This window comes from Aquarana catesbeiana, linkage group LG09 (genome assembly GCF_042186555.1).
Source record: "Aquarana catesbeiana isolate 2022-GZ linkage group LG09, ASM4218655v1, whole genome shotgun sequence".
NCBI lineage: Eukaryota > Metazoa > Chordata > Amphibia > Anura > Ranidae > Aquarana > Aquarana catesbeiana.
The window spans coordinates 156,482,862-156,507,099 of record NC_133332.1 but is presented as its reverse complement, the minus strand read 5'-3'; the positions used below and the strand labels follow the sequence as shown (position 1 = coordinate 156,507,099).

The following is a 24,238-nucleotide window of genomic DNA, read 5'->3' as shown; positions in this document are numbered from 1 at the left end:
CCAAGTAAGTCTGTGGCAGAGACTTTGGATTCGTGCTGCATACTGGCTGCTGGACCGGTGAGAGAGGCCTATCCAGACGAGCAAGGAGTGTGTCCCATGAGGGGAACGCATTCCACATAATTGTTTGAATTCTACCGGGACATTTGTCGCTAAGATTTTGCAAGAGGATATTTGAGTTTCTCCTGAGAGTTTCCTTTTCCGTCTCTTTCCTGCTACTTCCTAAAATTTGACTGTTCAATAAAGCATTGAAAACGTACTCTAGTGTTGGTGCGTGTGTGATCCAGCAGTAAACTCAACGGAACCCCTAGATCTGGTGCCGGTGAAGCAGAGGGAAGCAAAGTGAAGGTAACAGACCCATTTAAACCAGCAGCTCCACTGTGAGTTAGTTCTACACTAGTAAAAGAATAATAATAATAAAAATGCCATAAATCTATCCCCTATTTTGTAGACACTATAACTTTTGCGCAAACAAATCAATGTACGCTTATTGCGTTTTTTTTTTTTATTACCAAAAATATGTAGAAGAATACATATTGGCCTAAACTGAAGAAAAAATTATTATTTTTTTTTAAAAATGTGGGATATTTATTATAGCAAAAAATATTGTGTTTTTTTGAAAATTGTCGCTCTTCTTTTGTTTATAGCGCAAAAAATAAAAACCGCAGAGGTGATCAAATACCACCAAAAGAAAGCTCTATTTGTGGAAAAAAAAAGACGTCAATTTTGTTTGGGTACAGCATCGCACGACTGCACAATTGTCAGTTAAAGCGATGCAGTGCTGTATCGAAAAAATAGCCTGGTCATTGAGCAGCCAAATCTTCCGGGGCTGAAGTGGGTAATATTGCTAGCCTCAGGTAGGCTTTTTCTGCCTTATCTTTGGAATGAATTGATCTTCACCCTATTGATATTGAAAATTGCCTTGCCTGCTATTCGGACTGGAAGTCTGGTCCTCCCCTCCCCCTCCACTTTCCACCCAAGAAAAAAATTACAGTAATACTAAGTTGGCTCTTGCACAGGGAGCTAAGGACCCTACTACCCTTGTCCATACATGGCTGAGCAATGCACTAATGAAGTAACGGGAGAGATTCCCATGTTCCTCTGTACACAGAATTGGCAGTTTTTACTCAGTGCTCCAGAGGACAAAAAGGATGTCAAAGTAATATGTGGAAGAGGAGTACCAGCTGCGGTCCTACGGGGAGCCTCCTATGTTGTCATGAAAAGGCAAAGTAAAGGTTTGCTTTTAAGATCATTTCTAAAAAGAGCTTTGGTCTAAATAAAATCCTTGTCATTATATTTCAATAAAAAAGACATTTAGATCTCAAAAAGCAATCTAAAATAATTTTGTATCATTTTCTGGACATGACAAAGCTATTAATATGCACATAATTTGTTATAAACCAGAAATATGTCTTGTTTGTGCCAACTCTACTTTAGGGCGTTGGACTCTCCACCCCTTCATGCTGAGAAGGTCACACACAGCTTTCAACATTTTCACATCATCTACAATCATTTGAAAAAATTACATCCCATAGAAACTGTTCTTCATCAAACAGTACCTACAAACAAAGATAATATACTTGAACAAATGACACATAAAACTGAAAGGGTGTTATTATTTTCATTATCCACATTAACGAAAAAACAGGTTAAGCAAATAATTAAACGGCACATTTTCCAGTGTTTTTATTTAAGTATATCACCTTCATCTGTAGGCACCATTTAACCACTTGAGGATCACCTGCAATGTACTGAAGATGGGCGGCCAGCACAGGCAAAGCGATGTACCCATATTCCGCTGCCTACTTCAGGGTTTAGGACATGCGCATTCATGCCCCCCACCGCTGGCACCTGCTGTGATTGTAAACAGTGGGGGCCTGTCAGAAAGTCCCAGCCAATGATTCATGGCTGGGACCTGCTAATCAGCTGTTTACAATCACAGCCTAGAGCTCTGTACAGTGGGAACAATCTCTCTGTTCCTCATCTCTGCAAAGCAGGGATGAGAAACTAAAAGATCTATTAGTAAAAGCAGCACACTTTACACATGTTACACATGGGCACACATTTAACCTCTGTGACAGACCACCTGGTACCCCGCATGGGTGCCTCCCCCAGCTTTCTCCACTCTGGAACCAGATATTATAGCTGAGAATTGCACCCAGGAACTAGACGACACTAGCTTAGGTGCAAACTGGAACTTATTTTATTGAAAATTCACACATAATTTACACCACACAAAATCAGATAAGAGCTTGATCACATTATCCTAAACAATGCAAACTTTAAACATTAATATCATCAGTACATCTACAGTGCCTTGAAAAAGTATTCATACCTCTTGAAATTTTCCACATTTTGTCATGTTACAACCAAAAACGTAAATGTATTTTATGTGATAGACCAACACAAATATGGCACATAATTGTGAAGTGGAAGGAAAATGATAAATTATTTTCAAAATTTTTTACAAATCAATATCTGAAAAGTGTGGTGTGCATTTGTATTCAGCCCCCTTTACTCTGATACCCCCAACTAAGATCTAGTGGAACCAATTGCCTTCAGAAGACACCTAATTAGTAAATAGAGTCCACCTGTGTGTAATTTAATCTCAATATAAATACAGCTGTTCTGTGAAGCTCTCAGAGGTTTGTTAGAGAACCTTAGTGAACAAACAGCATTGTGAAGGCCAAGAAATACACCAAACAGGTAAGGAATAAAGTTGTGAGAAGTTTAAAGCAGGGTTAGGTTATATAAAACTATCCTACGCTTTGAACATCTCACGGAACACTGTTCAATCCATCATCTGAAAATGGAAAGAGTATGGCACAACTGCAAACCTACCAAAACATGGCTGTCCACCTAAACTGACAGGCCGGGCAAGTAGAGCATTAATCAGAGAAGCAGCCAAGTGGCCCATGGTAACTCTGGAGGAGCTGCAGATATCTACAGCTCAGGTGGGAGAATCTGTCCACAGGGCAACTATTAGTCATGCACTCCACAAATCTGGCCTTTATAGAAGAGTGGCAAGAAGAAAGTCATTGTTGAAAGAAAGCCATAAGAAGTCCCATTTGCAGTTTGCAAGAAGCCATGTGGGGGGGACAGCAAACGTGGAAGAAAATGCCCTGGTCAGATGAGACCAAAATTGAACTTTGTGGCCTAAAAGCAAAATGCTGTGTGGCAAAAAACTAACACTGCACATCACCCTGAACATACCATCCCCACTGTGAAACATGGTGGTGGCAGCATCATGCTGTGGGGATGCTTTTCTTCAGCAGATACAGGGCAATCTTAGAAGAAAACCTGTTAGAGACTTGAGACTGGTCTGGTCATGAAGGGGGGTAAAATCTTCCGGAGCTGAAGTGGTTAAAGAAATATCCAATGTTTAGGGTTCTTTAAAATATGTTTAAAAAAAGTCAACAATTTCCATGAGGCGTACTTACTTTTTTACAGACTATACATGTTTTTTATTTTAGACACAGAGAATCGTGTTTATTTTTAACACTGGATTAAGGTCATTTTATGTGGTCACAGTTTAGATTTTAAAAAAAAATGTTGAGATTACTCCTTAATGGGCTGTTGGCATACAATTTACTTAACCTTTAAAAGAAAAAAGTAGTTGATTCCACAATTCTGCATACAGATGTGCTCTTTGAATAGATACTAATACGTGCAGCTGACAGAGGGCAGACACTGTCCTCTGAAAAGGCTTTTATTTACATTAAAGTCAACTTGGCTGGTTGTTCTGGTCAAGGGTTTATTTGATAAGGCAGGTGGAACGGAGAATGTCACCTCCCAGGTTTATGTTGCTTCAAGCGGTATCAGTTACCTACACAGAAGTGAAACTCCAGCCTGCAGGAGAGGAAGATTATACCTGGCGGAGAGCGTGTGCTCACTCAACACTAATCATTCTATAAAAATCTCTTTGCACATCTTTGTTTTAAAGTTTCACAGATGAAGATATGACTGGGAAGACTGAATCTACACTCCACTGGCTGCTGATTTTAAGACTTTTATTAAAGGTGAAAGGTGGAGGCACAGTGGAATCTAATGCCTATGTGAACTTATCCTATTTTAATCCCCAGCAAAACTCCACTGTAATACTGTACTGTGAGTGTGGCCTGTATGGACTAAACTCGCGTATAGCTGGTGCTCAAGGAACTGTAGGCATCCCTGTTTCACCTAACTTACAAGCCTGTGATCTTGGCAGCAAATTCTCCACCAAAACAAAGCCCTGGATTGCCCTAATCGAAAGGGGCAATTGCACATTTTCGGAAAAGATACTCTTAGCTGCCAGTAATGGTGCAGAGGCAGTGGTGATCTATAATGCACCCCCCAGCACTGGCAATCAGACCATTCCCATGGTACATTATGGTAAGTGCTAATTAACTCCTTGAAGGATGCTATTTGTCTGTCTTTCTCTGAGTTGTTGCTACTAGTTTGTGTCTGCATTAATGATACACTGTACTAAAGCCTGTCGCCTTGCTATTGTTTTCAGTGAACTCTTTAAAACAAATTCTTTCCAGTTGTGACAGGCAGCTCTGTGACCTGGAATTGCTGCATGGCTTTTGCATAAGGCGGTTGGTTTTGTAGATGCAAATAAACTCATTCGCTGGCACATGCTTATTAAAAACATTTAACTTCAGCAGAGGAAGATGCACAGCGTTGATGGCTTTTAAGATATAAACGTGGCATTTTATTTTGAAGTCTATTAACCCTGCCATTGTTAGCGATAAGATGTGACCTTGCTTTAACATATTTCTTTAGTGACAGTTTATCTGGCTGTATGTCTATCTCTCTTCATCTCTCTCTTTAAAAGCCAAAAATGTTACAATGGCATTATGCAGTCTAGTTAAATGAGCTTATAAACATCCTAGTAATCAAGCAGATTAGACATAATTCACCAAAATGTGAAGCACATCAGTCACAGCTGTGAGCAGATATCTATTTTGTAGTGTCCTGAGTTGGTTCGCGCATCCCCCTCCTCATCACGTTACTGCCCTGCACTACACTGTTTAAATTTGCAGTGGTGCAGGAAAACTATTTGTCATGGCTGAGTGGACAGCATCATTGTATACAGCATCTATTTATCAATGTATCACCCAAGATTTGCTCTTTTTTTTTTAAATATTCCATGACAAAACTGCATGAAAAATGTGTGATTCTTCAGTGAATGGATTTATAAATAGACCCCTGTGTGATCCCAGACAGATCAGATCATATGGCCAAGGGGATACTGCCAACTGTGCCAATGCTCTGGTCACAAATGAGCTTCCCCTTCAACCATGAGGGATTGTTTGCTTGTACTTCCACTGCAATCTGCTAAATGCTGGTGGAGGGCAGTCCAAAACTTGCATTGGGGCTCCTAGGTATTTACACATATATAACATTTAGTGTGTGCAACCTAGAAGGTATATGTGAATGTTACTTCCTTTAGCACTCAGTTAGGTGTCAGCCTGAAAATTTAGTTGACAAATTGTAAAAATGCCCATAAAACATGCCAATATAGTTCAGGGTCTTAAAACTCCCAAATACTGATGGATAGGAACAATCTGTACCAAATGGTGAAATTCAGTGTGGCTAAGGATCATCAGAATCTATGACTGCCCTTACAAATTTCACCAGATGCATACTATCATGCATTTAGGCCTGGTTCACTCCTGTGCATTTTTTAGTGCAATTTCAGTTTTGCAGAAACACACTACAGTCCATCAGTCCATTTATTCTGAGCATTTTATAGAAAGGGCCAGGGACTTTTTTCTGTTTTTTTGGTTCCATAGACTTCAATGGATCAAAAGCGTGTTTTGAAAAACGCTAAATGCACCTGCATAGGTGTGAATTAGGCCTAAATCTATCAACAGCATGATAAAACCTAAAGTTTATATACTTGTTGTCAACTCTAATTTTCTGGTTCCAATGGGGATCTGGGAGAGGGTATTGGTTTAGTAATGTTATCCATGCTTTAGAATCTACTTCCTCTTTAAAACATTTAAAGAATAAGCTGAATGGTTTTGATGGATCAATATACATACATATTTCTCTAAATAAACACCAAATGTTTTCACCAAAGATTTACACAACATCCATTTTTCTAACCTAATCTTGTGTGAAAATAGGTAAATCTTAGGTGAATTGTGTGCAAATCTTGAGTGAATTTTGAGGAAATCTTAAAAAACATTGATAAATAGACTCCGAAGTAAAAATAAACTCAGTTGGTCTATATTGTACATACAGGTCCATAAAAACAGAAACCCGTCTCCTACAGCATTTGTGTGTTTACCTTTGCTACCTCCATGTATACTACTAGGATGTAACCAGGCTAATAATTATATAGAGGGTAACTGTAACTTGCAGTTTACTAAACATGTGCAGAGTTAGAATCAATATTGTAAAACAGGGTCAGGATGGCAAAAATCATGTATACACAACAGAATAATACAAAACAGATTATGAAAGCTGCACAAACATGCATTCTTCACAGCAATATCTCTATGGCTCAAACAGAGTAACAGGTGGCTGCATAGTAGAATCTCTGTAAGACTCTATAATGTATTTGAGAATCATTGCTTCAGTATAACAGTTCAGGGCACAGCAAAGTCAGGGAACAATGAAATCCAAGCCAGCTCTGTTAATAGAGATGAACAGCTCAGGGGTTCCCAGTCCAGAGGACACAATAGCTAGCTTTTTCTGGAGAAGCAGCGTTTTATTAGGCTCCTGCTCAGCTGCCCGCACATCAGTTATGAAAGTGGAGGGCCTCTCAACTGGATGCAGATCACTTGCCTGGCTAACTCTGCCTGATCAGGTGTGGCCTCTCTGAGATGCAGAGGGAGTGAAGCATAGAAACATATTTCCCTAGTGGGTGTCCAAGAACCCGTGGATTAGGAAAAGAAGATAAATGTGCTTGTGCCTAAATCTGAGTATGATAAGTAAATGGGCACTCCACTACACTACTACATATGAGCATAACAAGTATTTTCTACATGTGCTTGCATGTGACCTGCATACTTTGTAAAAACTATAATTGTTACTGCCTTTAGAGATGATTTGAACATAGCCAGAAGTGCACAGCAAATGGGAAGGCCAGATTTCTACTTCCCCTAAGCCAAGTGTATTGTGCGGACCATTTTCTACCCCAGTCACCTAACATTGGCATGGGGGGGGGATAAAACAGGCAGTTTGCCCACCCTCTGTCAGTACATCAAAAAGTGACTGCTGAAAGAGGAAGGCGAACAGTCACCCTATTCTGCTGTCAGTATTGTTCCAGCTGTACAGACCCAGAATTGGTAAATGTAAATAAACAGTACAGTATTCCTTCAATGTAAACTGTTCAGGAAAGCAACAAGGAAGACCTGTCAAGATTGCACTGGTACCAGCTCCAAATTCTTTCATTTGCTACTACAAGCCCCATAACTTTCACTCTTTGCAGGAACAAGCTCTGGAAGTAGCAATATTTACTCTGGTGGTACAAACTTCAGATTTATCATTCTTTAATTTGCAAGTACAAACTTCAGAACTATCATCCTTTACATTGCTGGTACAAGCTCCAGAACTATTATTCTCTACTTTGCTGGTAAAGGCTCTAGAACTAGCAATCTTTACTTGACTGGTACAACTACAAGCTCTATAACTATCATCCTTTACGTTACTGCTACAATCTCCATAACTATCATTCTCTACTTTGCCAGTAAAGGCTTGAGAACTATCACACTTAACTTTACTGGTACAAGCTCCAAATGTGATAGTTCACGTTGCTGGTACAAGCTCCAGAACTATCATTCTCTACATTGCTAGTACAAGTTCACAAACTTTATTTCTTTACTTTGCTGGCAAAGGCTCCAGAACTTTTATTCTTTACTTTGTTGGTTCAAGTGCCAGTACAATCATTCTTTTCTTTACTGATACAAGTTCAAGAACTATTCTTTACTTTACTTCTGAACTATCATTCTTTAAATTGCTGGTACAAGGTCAAAAAACGATTATTCTTTATTTTACTGGTAAAGCCTCCAGAACTATTGTTCTTTACTTTAGTGGTATAAGCTTCAGAACTATCATTCTATACATTGCTGATACAAGTTCAAGAACTATTATTCTTTACTTTGCTGGTAAAGGCTCCAGAACCTTTATTCTTTACTTTGTTGGTACAAGCACCAGAGCAATCATTCTTTTCTTCACGGATACAAGTTCAAGAACTATTATTCTTTACTTTGATGATACAAGCCTCAGAACTATCATTCTTTGCACTGCTGGTACAAACTCCAGAATGATCATTCTTTATATTGCTGATACAAGTTCAAGAATTATTATTCTTTACATTGCTGGTGAAATCTACAGAACTACAATTCCCATCACTGAGATGCTATAACGGTTAAAAAAAGTGAAAGCAAGTATTTGATTAAATCTGTATTTGTTTATGATGCATGGCTTTGTAAATCTGTTAATTAAACAACTGACTTCTGTGGAGCAGGGGAACCCATACATTAATCAAAATCCCGCAGGGACCAACCAAATTTTGATCAGTGTATGGCCAGCTTAAAGCAGAACCACACTGAAACTGAGCACCACAAACCAAAAAAGCTATTTCATTCATTTATAATATTCAAAGCATTTATCCATGTTGCCATGCTTTATTTTGCTGATGAATCACATTGAAAAACACCCCTATATTATTTCTGGCTGTGGCCATCTTAAGCAAGGGCAGATGATTCATGTAGCATTTACTTCCTGGAATCCATCTGCCCTTAGCTCAGGGATGCAGGCATGAGCATTTGCTTAGCTGAGAAAACCCCTCCACCCCTCCTGAAGACTCTTGGGATTCATAACATCATTTGCCTAGACCTGGAAACCAGGAAGTAACTGAAGAAATGTAAAAACAGTTTAAAGCAAGTTAATATTATATACTTTACTATCTATTTACCAGTGCTAGCAGCATAAGGATTACAAAAAGACAATGTTGATTGAGAAAATGAAGTTCTGCTTTAAGAATACCGTTTGTCTAACAGATCTGCTTTCAGTTATTGGAGATAAGGATTTTATGCCTGTTTAAATCTGCTCAACTTTCATAAACTCAGGAAAAGCATTTCTCATACAGAAATTTGTGGAAGTGTAAAACACTAAGTCTAATTTACAACTTACAATTGTAGTTGAATGCTTAGCAGAGTCCTTTAATTATATTTAATTTAGCACAAATCCCTGGTGGTGGTTCCTGCATCTAACTCAATGTATAGCAGAACATATTTTAAAGCAAACAGTACAGTTATTAATGCATAACATTAATTGCTTTTTTCCATCGTTTGCAGTTTGTAAGCCTAAATCACCACAGGCAATCATGACTTTCCTGCATGTCATCTGACTCCATATTTAGTACAGCTTACTTTTAAAAGTTGGTTTTAAGTTTTATGACAGTTTTAAACTTTCAGTAATTATGCATAAAATAAAAAAGAAGCCATGAAATGCATTTCTGTGCTCATACACAACAGAAGTGTCTGGCGAAAGGATGTTGAAAGCTTTGAGTGCTACGGGCTGACCTTATGCCTTGGGGATATAGAATAAAACACAACATAGTTTGTTTTTACTAATGCACAGGCTTGCCTGTCTCACTGGATACTTCTGCCACTGTACATGTCACAATGGATTGTTCTCATGCTTTCCCCTTGTGACCAGATAAAAATCTCATAAATAGAATATCTTCATACAGCAACATTCTCTCAAAAAGGTTTGCTTGAGAGGACATTCCTAGCCTTCCCACCTACAGAAGAATTTGCTGGCTTTTTTCCAGGCACAGAAGGAGAGGTATACCAATCGCTTCTTCAAGAAAAGTTCAAGGAGTAAAGTGATAATTCTAACAACCCTAGTATCATTCTCTCAGCAACAGGGGCAGTCTTTTATGATTGTTGTTTCTGTAACATTCATTAAGCATAGTATGCAGGGCTATACATGTGCAGGCTAAAGCTGGCCATAGACAGTATACCATCCATATCCTTTTTACCTTCTCTTTTTTTTTCTGAATAGCATCAAACAAGCTTGGTCAATACATTTTTGTGAAGAGGTTGCCTAATGTGCACCTCTCATTAGAGAATCCTGTAGGCTACTATTATTGAAGCCAGTCTAGCCTAGGAAAGTAGGAGTAAGCGCTGAATTTAGCACTAAACACGTCACCTTTTAATGCTCCTGTCATACTTGTGATGTCATTTTAATGCTTAATGCTTCAATAAAGATACAAAGAAGTGCAGCAATATTCGGGGTTTGTGCATGTTACTGAATCTCACAGACGAGCTGTGCAGCACCCTTGGTTCACAACATGTGAGAGTTGGTCACTCACCTAGAGTGGCATTACTTTGGCTTCACCTAGGAACCTATCATTTGAAGGAGACCGGTATTAGCAGCCTTGCTACTTTTCTTGTGATAGCAGTACTTTAAATATTTGCATTTCTAAAATTGATTGAAAAAAAAAATCACAGTTGGCCACTGTCCATGATACTTTTTTTTTTTTTGGGGGGGACAGGTTTTCAGCACCTACCCCATTCTTCTAGGATCCAAGCAGTACTCACTTGTACTGTGTGGACCTTAGAAGAAAGGGTAGTCCCTGAAAACATGTCCTGAAAATGTAACTGTTAGTGGAAATAAAGTATCACAGACTGTTCTCAACTGTGTTGTTACTATAGTGCACTAATACGTTTACAGTCACAATCATGGCGCTGGTTTAGAGTCATGACTCTAAAGTAAGGAACTATAGCCATATTCCCCAATTTATTCAACAATGCTGACACAGTGCCTGCAATTAGAAATGGCCTAAGATGCCACTTGCCCTAAACTGACAGTCATCTCTTAAAAAGAATGATGGGGGTGATATTGGCCCATCCTTGAACCAGTTAAGAGAGTTCAGTCAAAATACCCACCCAACAATGTATAACAGATTATTTTCTCTCTTGTTGCTAAGAACCAACAAAAATTGCAAGCAATATTTAAAAACCTGTAACTATTGGACCATCTCTGGCTACGCATAGACATCCCACACCTCTTATCTTTAGCAATCAGCAGGTACCGGACATCTCACGATTGACCCCTTTAGGGGATATAGTTGTTGAAATAGGTTTGTAAACCTGGTTTGACTGTTGTTCTTCTTACTAACAGAAGATTGTCTGCCCATTCTTCCTCTGTTCCCCTACCATTCATATAAAGACACTAAGTTGGAAAATTTAAGTAAAAAGTACTAATAAATTTGCCATATTAAACACTTTAATTTATCATTAATATACATATTAATATAATTAACCAGCTTTAATCTGTGTCTGAAAAGGTTAATTCTTGCCAGAAAAATATAAATTTTTAATGTCTAGGCTTTCAGGAGCTTTGATTCTATAGTTTTTCCTGATCACAGCTGCAGCTCCCTCTTCCCTTGTGATCACCTTCTTCCTGTGGCTCCCAGCATGGCCTTGCAGATCCCCAGCTGACAGGCCCAAGCCACTACACAGGAACGTTCCAGAACCGTCCTTTGGCTCGCATGGGTGGGATCACGTGACATCAGAAGGGTCGATGATAACTGTGTGCTGGTTGTCACTGAATCTAAAAACAAAATGTCAATATCCAATAGTGATTCAAGGAGATTTTCAGCACATAGATGAGATCTTTGCAAGCAATCTGCCATTATAAAGTTACTGTACTAACACGCCGATGAGAAAAAAAATGAGCAGGGTCTGTTTCAACTTGGTTGTGCCAAGTGTGTATGGTTATGTTTAAACCTGCTGATGTACAATACATGCACCTGGGTGGTCAGATCATGCCAGCACAATCAACAAACATTGTAGGTCTTTGAACAACTTTAAGCCACTGAAGTGGAACATAAGCCAAAACTTTTTTCAAGTTTTGGGTAGATTCATTAAGGGTTCAAAACGATAAGATTTCTAGTACTTTGTGTTTCTGCTGATATTCATTCTTGCTTTCTATCCTGGAGACCACTGTCATAGGGACAAAAATTGGAAATCTTAAAATGTTACAGTTGTCACTGAAACAGGGGTGAAGGACAAATGTCAACTGTTTGGCTAATAGTAAGGCAGGGGGTGAGAGCAAACAGGAAAATACCATTGAAGCTGATGATATTTATATATGTGCATTTGTATTTTGAGGACCTCTGAAGATAGTTTTGCAGGCTCCTAATCTGTAGACCTGGGTAGACTTTAGAAGCAAAGACAAGTCCACACATTCACTCCAATGCCTAGTACACACGATGAGAAAATCAGACAAAAAATACATATTTTGGAGCGATCATCAGAAAATCTGTTCGCTAGTACACAGCTTTCGAGAGCCAATCATGACAGATCATGCAAAATTATCCGAAGGGACAAGCCCAGAATTTTTTCTTGCACAATACCAGAACAAATGATTTTCGTTTAATCAATACAGTTCTCATCTGTAAAACATTGAGTGTTCATGCATGCCCAGAAACAAAAGAATACATTACAATACAATACATTACATCATCGTGGGAAGTTGTAGTCTGTCTTATGAGAATATAAAACAACTTTAGTAACCTATTCGCTTTTGTTATGAGACTAGCATGCAAAAAAACAAAAAGAAAAGGACAATAATTCGTCCAATATTCTCATTGCGTGTACCAGGCTTAAGAAATCGCTTAGATGTTAAGGCATTATAAGTGCCTTCAGGTAAAGGGAAAAGCACAGTGAGGCACAAATATGCAAGTCCAGACAATTTTGTGATGTACCCGCTATGGAAAGAGAAGAATTTGAGAGAGCCATGGCATAAAAAAGCTCCAGCACTGCCTTACCTGAGGGGGAGAAACAGTGGTTGGACATGGTTTCTTCATGTATGTGGGATAACGTATCTCTGTCAGAAAGCATTTGGTCTTGCATTAATTTTTAGATAATGAAAACCTCTATAGCATGAATATGAAAATCTATAACCCAACAAAAAGTCAATCCAAGCCTTCTGTCTTATGTTTTATGAGTGTGATTAGGAAGCAAATCCATGAACTATCTCCCAGAGATGTATCTTATCCTGGAATTCTGACTTTGTGCAGAGTAGCTATTATTCTAGAATCTATTTTTGGAGCATAACAAATCTTACATTCAGGGTTTTGTGTTGCCGGAGCTGAGCTGTATTATCTTGCAGGTAATTTAATGCCTAATCAAACTGTGCAGTTTCATTACTTGATCCATCAAAAGTTTCAATTTTTAATGGACTTGTTATTTTGTATAGTTCATTGTGATTACTGGATCCACACTATCAAGATGGGGTCATTGTATGAAGTAAGGACTTGGGGTCTAACTTCAAACGACCTCAGGAATGAGTCCTCCTTGTATAGTTCTCTCAGCAATTAAAATATGCTGCAGAAGAAAGCAATTTGTGTAACAGGCTGCATATCTGACAGGAATTAAATTAAAAATATACTACAAATCAAGGTTTCTTTTTTAAGGATTCTTCTGAATCATTTTCAAATGATCTTATATTTATTTTGGTGTACAGTGATTTAATAAGGCAACACCGCCACCTAGTGACTGCTTTTTAGGCTTTTTGATTTTCCAATTCTTCTCTGATTGATATTGATCAAATTATATTAAAAGGAAACCTGTTCTGAGAGAAGCAAGGAGCTGCCATTGCTAACCTCTTTCATAGAACGCTAGTTACTTGGATGTCTCTTACTTGAATGCTTTCTGTCTCACTGTCTTGGAATATGTGTGTAGACAAGAAACCCTGAATGATCAGAAAAAAAGTGTAAGGCTGCGTTTCCACTAGTGCGACTTGTCATGCGACTTTGGACACAAAGTCACACGACAAGTCACAGGCCATTCATTTCAATGGCACCAGTTACAATCTATGCAACCTAAAGTTGCAGCGACTTTGAAAAGGTGCCTGCACTACCTTGAAGTTACTATACAGGCACAAAATTAAAGTGTTACTAAACCTACAACAGTAAAATTAGTCTGTATATGCAGAAAAGCATGCTTGTTATACTCACTGTGGAACCTAAAAGGCTGTTTGATACTGTATGCGCATATCCTCCTCTTTTGGCATTGTCCCCATAACATGTCCGGATAACACAGAGTTACTGGAGTCAGGCTGCACATGCTCAGTTTGGTGTGTATTGCTAGAGAGTAGTTTTTTTTTCTTGGGAGAGTGCATGTGATCAGCACAGGGCCAATCAGCACTGTCCAGACAGGGGGTCAGGGGTCTTGCATCCTAATAGGACAGCCAGTGCAGTATGAAAACTCCTCCTCTAAGCTTTAACCAGACTCTGATAGTCACAAGACTGCTCTATACTGCTGATGAGAAAAGGTATTTATCAGTTTATATTTACTAAAATGATTGCATTTCCATGTTCTGTGTACTGTGGAAGACCAGATAAAGTGAATTCAGGATCCTGGGTTTAATAACACTTTAAGCTGACTATACACAGAACAAATTTTGGTCAGTTCCTGAGTAGGGATGAGCCGAACACCCCCTGGTTCGGTTCGCACCAGAACCCGCGAACGGACCGAAAGTTCGCACGAACGTTAGAACCCCATTGACGTCTATGGGACTCGAACGTTCGAAATCAAAAGTGCTCATTTTAAAGGCTAATTTGCATGGTATTGTCCTAAAAAGGGTTTGGGGACCCGGGTCCTACCCCAGGGGACATGTATCAATGCAAAAAAAACTTTTAAAAACGGCCGTTTTTTCGGGAGCAGTGATTTTAATGATGCTTAAAGTAAAAAAAAAAAAAGTGAAATATTCCTTTAAATATCGTACCTGGGGGGTGTCTATAGTATGCCTGTAAAGTGACGCGTGTTTCCCATGTTTAGAACAGTCCCTGCACCAAATGTCATTTTTAAAGGAAAAAATCTCATTTAAAACTGCTTGCGGGTTTAATGTCATGTCGGGTCATGGCAATATGGATGAAAATCAGTGAGACAAACGGCATGGGTACCCCCCAGTCCATTACCAGGCCCTTTGGGTCTTGTATGGATATTAAGGGGAACCCCGCACCCAAATTAAAATAAGGAAAGGTGTGGGGCCACCAGGCCCTATATACTCTGAACAGCAGTATACAGGCGGTGCAAACAAGACAGGGACTGTAGGTTTGTTGTTAAGTAGAATCTGTTTGTAATTTTGAACATTTTTAACGTGTTTAGCTCCAGCCAAAAAATCTTTTCTAAGCTTTTTGGAAAACATAGGGAAGGGTTATCACCCCTGTGACATTTGTTTTGCTGTCTTTCCTCCTCTTCAGAAGATTTCACCTCACTTTTTTGTCCCAATGAAAAATGTTTTTTGAAAATTTGGGTTTTTTTGTGGAACAAGGATTGGAAAGCATCAGTGGAAAGGAGAAATTGTTTTCCCATATTAACTCTTACAGGAGAGAATTTCCCTTCCTAGGGGTAGATTTCATCTCACTTCCTGTTGTCTCCTTCCGTTTGCAAGTAGGAGTCGTTTGTAAGTTAGATGTTTGAAAGTAGGGTCCTGCCCTATATACTCAGCAGAAATTTGGGCCTTAGGTGTTGCTGTGGCCACAACACTGTAAGCCCTCACAGGGCCCTGCTGTGAAATATTAGATCAAGAATTGTAATTACATGCCCCTGTTGAACAGGAGCTGAAAAATTAGGCCTTAGGCACTGGTGCTGGTGCCACAACACTGCAACCCCTCACAGACACTCTAGTTGGAACGCAGGAACGAGCCCTGCTGCAAAGTATTGCTTCAAAAATTGTAATTACACGCCCCTGTTAGACAGGGGCAGAAAAATTGGGCCTTAGGCACTGGTGCTGGTGCCACAACACTGCAACCCCTCACAGACACTCTAGTTGGAACGCAGGAACGAGCCCTGCTGCAAAGTATTGCATCAAAAATTGTAATTACACGCCCCTGTTAGACAGGGGCAGAAAAATTGGGCCTTAGGCACTGGTGCTGGTGCCACAACACTGCAACCCCTCACAGACACTCTAGTTGGAACGCAGGAACGAGCCCTGCTGCAAAGTATTGCACCGCTGGTTCCGAGGAAGAGGCCATGGAGGAAGAAGAAGAGGAGGGGGTGGAGGAGAGAGGTGTGTCACAATCAGCATTTTGGAGGCGTGGTGGCGGAACAACCTCCAACACTACTGCACCTTGTCCTGCATCCTTCCCAGCTGCCAGCAGAGTCACCCAATGCGCCGTGAAACTTAGGTAACGTCCCTGTCCATGCCTGCTGGACCATGAGTCAGCGGTAATATGCACCTTACCGCTGACCGCCCTGTCCAGCGAGGCATGGACATTGCCTTCCACATGCCGGTAGAGAGCCGGAATCGCCTTCCGTGAGAAAAAGTGGCGTTTGGGTACCTGCCACTGAGGAACCGCACATTCCACAAACTCACGGAAGGGGGCAGAGTCTACCAACTGAAAAGGCAGCAGTTGAAGTGCTAGCAATTTTGCCAAGCTAGCATTCAACCGCTGGGCATGTGGATGGCTGGGAGCAAACTTCTTTCGGCGGTGCAGCAGCTGGGGCAGGGAAATTTGCCTGGTACAATCTGACGTCGGTGTACCAAAAGCAGATTGCCCACAAGTACTTGGCTGTGACACACCTAATTCTACACCTTCATTCCTCTCACTGCAGGTCTCAGAGAGGACTGAAGGTCTAGTGGGGTTGGAAATCTCAGCTGATGAGGAGCAAGGAGAGATCCTCTTTGTTCTTTGGTGTGGGTCTTTTAGATACGCTTGCCAACGAACTGCATGGCAGGTCAACATATGTCTGGTCAAGCATGTGGTACCCAAGCGGGAGATGTTTTGGCCACGCGAGATACGCTTGAGACATATGTTGCAAATAGCAGCGGTGCGATCTGATGCACTCGTCTCAAAAAAGGCCCACACCAAAGAACTTTTTGAATAACGCGCAGAGACTGCAGCGCCCTGCACATGTGGAGCTTTGGGGTGTGATGCAGTCAATGTGCTGCCCTTAGGCTGGCCCCTGGAGGGCATCCTGCCTCGTTGGTGATGTGCCGCCGCCTCCTCCTCCTCCTCCTCTCTCCTATCAGGCACCCACGTTAAGTCAGTGACCTCATCATCCCCTCCCTCCTCATCACTGGAGCAAACCTGGCAGTATGCTGCAGCAGGGGGAGCATGACTGCCAGATTGCTGTCCTTCTTGGGCACCCCCTCTGTCCGTGCTCATGTTACTGCCTTCATCGAGCTCAGTATCGTCATCAGAGCCTTCCAAACGCTGGGCATCCTCCTGGAGCATGTACCCAACACTGTGGTCAAACAGTTCGAGGGAATCCTCATGAGGACATGGTGGAGCTAGGGAAGGAGTCACTGATGACATTGAGCTGAGGGAAGAGGCCGCTGCTTTGCCAGACAAAGCACCCTGGGCATGGGTGAGAGAGGATGAGGAGGATGAGGACGGCTTGGTCATCCACTCGACCAAGTCTTCCGCATGTTGCGGCTCAACACGGCCAGCTGCCGAAAAAAAGGCCAAGCGTGTCCCATGGCAACGTGCTGATGAGGATGCACCGTCTCCACGACCAGCACTAGACACAGAGCCTGCTTGCCCTCTCTTATTGGCTTGTGACTGTCTGCCTCTCCTTCTTGGCCTTCCAGACATACTAATGGCCTGTAGCTGCACTAAGCTGGGATAGAACACCTGTAATTTTCTTCAGGTAGCTTTATATACTGTAACCAGACAAGCCTGCCTGTCAGTAGGAAGATAACAGGAACGGATCTAGCTGAACACTGTGAGCAGGACGCACTGTACTAAATGTAAATAGTCTAGCTGCCTGACCGTGGTACTAATAGGATCAAATAGAACACCTGTAATTTTCTTCAGGTAGCTTTATATACTGTAACCAGACAAGCCTGCCTGTAAGTAGGAAGATAACAGGAACGGATCTAGCTGAACACTGTGAGCAGGACGCACTGCACTAAATGTAAATAGTCTAGAAGATAACAGGAACGGATCTAGCTGAACACTGTGAGCAGGACGCACTGCACTAAATGTAAATAGTCTAGAAGATAACAGGAACGGATCTAGCTGAACACTGTGAGCAGGACGCACTGCACTAAATGTAAATAGTCTAGAAGATAACAGGAACGGATCTAGCTGAACACTGTGAGCAGGACGCACTGCACTAAATGTAAATAGTCTAGAAGATAACAGGAACGGATCTAGCTGAACACTGTGAGCAGGACGCACTGCACTAAATGTAAATAGCAGGAACGGATCTAGCTGAACACTGTGAGCAGGACGCACTGCACTAAATGTAAATAGTCTAGAAGATAACAGGAACGGATCTAGCTGAACACTGTGAGCAGGACGCACTGCACTAAATGTAAATAGCAGGAACGGCTCTAGCTGAACACTGTGAGCAGGACGCACTGCACTAAATGTAAATAGCAGGAACGGATCTAGCTGAACACTGTGAGCAGGACGCACTGCACTAAATGTAAATAACAGGAACGGATCTAGCTGAACACTGTGAGCAGGACGCACTGCACTAAATGTAAATAGTCTAGAAGATAACAGGAACGGATCTAGCTGAACACTGTGAGCAGGACGCACTGCACTAAATGTAAATAGCAGGAACGGATCTAGCTGAACACTGTGAGCAGGACGCACTGCACTAAATGTAAATAGCAGGAACGGATCTAGCTGAACACTGTGAGCAGGACGCACTGCACTAAATGTAAATAGCAGGAACGGATCTAGCTGAACACTGTGAGCAGGACGCACTGCACTAAATGTAAATTGCAGGAACGGATCTAGCTGAACACTGTGAGCAGGACGCACTGCACTAAATGTAAATAACAGGAACGGATCTAGCTGAACACTGTGAGCAGGACGCACTGCACTAAATGTAAATAGCAGGAACGGATCTAGCTGAACACTGTGAGCAGGACGCACTGCACTAAATGTAAATAGCAGGAACGGATCTAGCTGAACACTGTGAGCAGGACGCACTGCACTAAATGTAAATTGCAGGAACGGATCTAGCTGAACACTGTGAGCAGGACGCACTGCACTAAATGTAAATAGTCTAGAAGATAACAGGAACGGATCTAGCTGAACACTGTGAGCAGGACGCACTGCACTAAATGTAAATAGCAGGAACGGATCTAGCTGAACACTGTGAGCAGGACGCACTGCACTAAATGTAAATAGTCTAGATAGAAGATAACAGGAACGGATCTAGCTAAACTGAATACAGTGTATATATATATATGCAACACCTGGGATGCATATATATACACAATACACTGTAAGTGCAGCTAACTGACTGACTGTTCTGCCTAATCTATCTAACTCAAATCAAATGACACTGTCTCTCTCTCTCTCTATCTCTCAGCACACCGGAACACACACTACACAGGGCCGCCGTGCAGGCGGCCTTATATAGTGTGGGGTGTGTACTAAATCCCCTGAGCCATAATTGGCCAAAGCCACCCTGGTTTTGGCCAATTACAGCTCTCTCTACTGACGGCGCTGTGATTGGCCAAGCATGCGGGTCATAGTGCATGCTTGGCCAATCATCAGCCAGCAATGCACTGCGATGCCGCAGTGAATTATGGGCCGTGACGCGCCACACGAATTTAGCGCGAACGGCCCATATCGTTCGCAATTCGGCGAACGGGCGAACAGCCGATGTTCGAGTCGAACATGGGTTCGACTCGAACACGAAGCTCATCCCTATTCCTGAGGAACCAGATGAAATTTACTCAGTAGGTGGCCCTGTCAGCTGGCTCCTACCTGGCATCATTCCCACCAGACATAAAATGATCAGTCGAACAGCTCCTGCATCCGATTAGTTGCAGGCACTGTTTGTGTATTTTGACAGTTATTGTGTTGTGTATTTTGAATCTTTTAGATTTGTTCTGTTGTGTATGGCAAGCTTTGGAATTATTAATGCAAACATGATCAAAATGGCAAACAGCACGCATACACTAAATAATACAGTACAGATTATCAGATCTGCACAAACATGGACTTCACAGCAGTTTCTCGGTGATGCAATCAGGGTAACATGACTGTATAGCATAGTGTCTATAAGACTCCGTAACTAGTCATGAGCCGAACAGCCCTGGGTTCAGTTCAAGCAGGGTTTTAGCAAACTCCAAAGAAGTTTGATGCTGAACTTAAACCCCACTGACATCAATAGGAGCCAAATCTATAAAATTAAAAATGTCCATTTTCTAAGCTATTAGGCAAAGGAATGTCAAAAATAGCATAACCAAAAACAAAAAAACTCCCAGTGGCTTTTAGGCAGCAAAAAATACAAAATAAGTCAATTGGATATATAAAAAATATATTTTATCGATACAAAATTACATAAAGTTTCAAAAAGAAAGTGCAGTTATAAAAATATGAGCTCTGGTATATGTACCCTCTATACTACACAGGATGTCCTAATACCATAGATAAACAACATAATATACATTAATTTTTTTTGAAACTTGATCTACTGCTGAAAAAACTCCAACGTGTTTCGATTTATGCTAGTTCAAATCTTCCTCAGGGGGATAAGGACATCTTTAATAAAAAACGGACATCTTTAATGGAGAGGGGACAGGTGACCAGAGCATACTAAAAAAACACCCAAGCAGATTGGTTTCAGATTTGCCCAATAAGGAGACACACCGGGGCCCAAATTGAGCCTACGAGAGATCATATCTGGTGACTGGGAGGATAGTGAGACGGGCCCACACATGCACCTTAATTCAATGATAGATTGAATGTCAGCTCCTTATGTGTTTTACAATTGGACTTCCTTTTTTGGAGTTCCTTTATATAGGTACAATTATGGATTCTCAAATATGGACAGCCCAAGAGTTTCATTTATATAATGACAGTATTCCTGTAGGAGTCAGGGTAATAAAGGCAAGCCACTGTATAGCAAAACATCCTTTGGATTTTTTGCTATACAGCGTTTTACCTTTATTACCCTGTCCCCTATGGGAATACTGTCATCAGTATAGAGAGTACATATACCAGAGCTCATGTTTTTATAATTGCACTTTTTTTTTAAACTTTGTGTAATTTTGTATCAATAAAATATATATTTTATATATCCAGTTGCCTTATTTTGTATTTTTTGCTGCCTAAAAGCCCCTGGGAGTTTTTTGTCTCTATTTTTGGTTTTGTTACATAATTTGGGGTGAGCAGCACCTTTTTCACCCATATGGATGGGCCCTCTATCTATGTCAAAAATAGCATATGGGGTGGGCAATACTCTGGAAAACATGTGCCAATGCAAAAAAAAAATGTTAAAAAAATTCTTTCAGCCAGAAGCAGTGATTGTTTAAAGCCCTGACACAAAGGAAAATAAGTTTTAAATTATGAGCAAATAATTTCCCTCCTGACTTCTTTTTTAAAATGAAAAAAAAAGCTCACAAACCCCCTCCCCCCAAAAGACCCTAAAGGGGGCCTTCATAGGGGTCCATGTGCTGGTATTTATTTGTTTTGTTTTTAACCACTTGCCCTCTGGAATATTTTAACCCCTCCATTACCAGGGCATTTTTTATTCAGCTACTTTAACCACTTCAGCCCCGGAAGAATTTACCCCCTTCCTGACCAGAGCACTTTTTGCGATTCGGCACTGCGTCGCTTTAACTGACAATTGCGTGGTCGTATGAAATGGCTCCCAAACAATATTGATGTCCTTTTTTTCCCACAAATATTTGATCACCTCTGCGGTTTTTATTTTTTGCGCTATAAACAAAAAAATAGCGACAATTTTGAAAAAAAACGCATTATTTTTTACTTTTTGCTATAATAAATATCCCCCAAAAAATATATAAAAAAATTTTTTTTTCCTCAGTTTAGGCCGATAGGTATTCTTCGACATATTTTTGGTAAAAAAAAATCACAATAAGCGCTTGATTGGTTTGCGCAAAAGTTATAGCGTCTGCAAAATAGGGGATAGTTTTATGGCATTTTTATGAATAATTTTTTTTTACTAGTAATGGCGGCGATCAGCGATTTTTATCATGACTGCGACATTATTGCAGACACATTGGACAATTTTTACACATTTTTGGGACCATTGACATTAATACAGCGATCAACGCTATAAAATTGCATTGATTACTGTAAAAATGTCACTGGCAGTGAAGGGGTTAACCACTAGGGGGCGGGGAGGGGTTAAGTGTGTCCAGGGCAGTGATTGTTACTGTGGGAGGGATGGGCTAGCAGTGACATGACACTGATCGCTGCTCCCGATGACAGGGGAGCATACATCAGCATCTCCCCTTTCTTTAGCTCTGTGACACGATCGCGGGTATCCCAGCGGTGATCGGGTCCCGCGGGCACGGTCATGGAGCTCGCAGCAGGCACGCGCGCGCACGGCGGGAACTTCAAAGTGAAGTACAGGTACGTTACTTTGCCCAGCCGTGCCATTCTGCTGACGTATATTTGCTGACAGCGGTCGGCAAGTGGTTAACTGCCAATTACATGGTCATGCACCACTGTATAGAGATTTTTGCTTTACAGGGTTAGATAGATTAGTCTTAGAATGTGGCTGCCAATAGATTTAGAGTTAGTTCGTTTAAGGCTGAACTTCTACTTTAAAGTGGCATTATCCTGAGCGCTTTAACATAACAGTTCGGTCCCAAAGAGCTGGCCAGCAGAAGAGAGTATATTACAGATCGCTAAACTGTTATGCCCTGTACACACGGTTGGACATTGATCGGACATTCTGACAACAAAATTCTAGGATTTTTTCCGATGGATGTTGGCTCAAACTTGTCTTGCATACACACGGTCACACAAAGTTGTCAGAAAATCCGATCGTTCTAAACTCGGTGACAAAAAAAACGTACGTCGGGACTATAAACGGGGCAGTAGCCAATAGCTTTCATCTCTTTATTTATTCTGAGCATGCGTGGCACTTTGTGCGTAGGATTTGTGTACACACAATCAGAATTTCCGACAACGAATTTTGTTGTCGGAAAATTTTATATCCTGCTCTCAAACTTTGTGTGTCGGAAATTCCGATGTGAAGGAGCCCACACACGGTCAGAATTTTCGACAACAAGGTCCTATCACACATTTTCCGTCTGAAAATCCGACCGTGTGTACGGGGCATAAGAGTGGGGTAAATCTCCTTAGTTAGAATTGCCCCAGTATAGGGTTTTGGAGGAGTTGCTCACCACACACATTGCTCTTTTTACAGCATTTTTCTTTCTACTGTTCACCTATTTGCAATATATTTATTGCCATAGTTTTAACTGCTTGCTGTTGTTTCATATATTTTTGCTACCTAGGTACTGCAGTCTGAATATACATCTGCAATAAATATTCCCCAGCCAGCCAAGTGTGTCAGAGAGAGTGGTGCTATTTGCAAAGTTGTGGGCACAGGAACAAAGGGACATAATACATCCAGTGGCTCCTTCGGGGGTTAGCGCTACATAAAAGAGATTGTATACAGATTGTACAATCAGATTGCAATATGTGTGGCCAGCTTAACATCACTTTATGCAGTGTTTCACACACTTTTGTCTGTTGGTTACCTTTAATTTTAACATGACTTAGTAGCATTACATGTTTGATTGCCATGGATTATGCAAGGTATTATTTTTTTGTCCCTGGAACCTTTTTTTGGTAATAGCCATGGTCAACTAACCAGCTATGTCATCAGTCTTTTGGTGTGAGGCTGTGAGCAAAGTACAAGTGTGCACAAGCAAGATATCAAGATGGCATCAAAAGAAAAAACTCTTATGCCCCCGTACACATAGTCGGATTTTCCGACCAGAAAATGTTCGATGGGAGCTTGTTGTCAGAAATTCCGACTGTGTGTGGGCTCCATCGGACATTTTCCATCGGAATTTCCGTCACACAAAATTTGAGATCTGGATCTCAAATTTTCTGACAACAAAATCCGTTGTCGTAAATTCCGTTCATGTGTACACAATCCCGACGCACAAAGTTCCATGCATGCTCAGAATCAAGCAGAAGAGCCACACTGGCTATTGAACTTCCTTTTTCTCGGCTCATGTTGTACGTCACCGCGTTCTTGATGTTCGGAATTTCTGACAAGATTTGTGTGACCGTGTGTATGCAAGACAAGTTTGAGCCAACATCTGTCGTAAAAAATCAATGGATTTTGTTGTCGGAATGTCCGATCATGTGTACAAGGCATTAGTGCTCATTTTTACAGACATCAATCATACCATCAAAGGATCTTTTTTATGACAAACACACATGTACAGCATCAGACACTGATGTAAATAGCAGAAAAGCCCAGACCAGCATGCTGGCAATTCTGGGCTTTACCAGAGGATATGATATGTCTGCAAGCAT

At 41.0% G+C, this 24,238-nt stretch overlaps 1 protein-coding gene across 1 annotated transcript in view; it reads left to right on the top strand.

The window, feature by feature from the left end:
* The first annotated feature begins 3,821 nt into the window (after positions 1-3,821).
* RNF128 (ring finger protein 128) overlaps positions 3,822-24,238 on the top strand; it is a 218,685-nt gene continuing 198,268 nt past the window's right edge. The window contains exon 1 of the mRNA XM_073599297.1: positions 3,822-4,368. Coding sequence (XP_073455398.1) covers positions 3,957-4,368 — 412 coding nt within the window. The 5' untranslated portion in view covers positions 3,822-3,956. The remainder of the gene's footprint in view (positions 4,369-24,238) is intronic.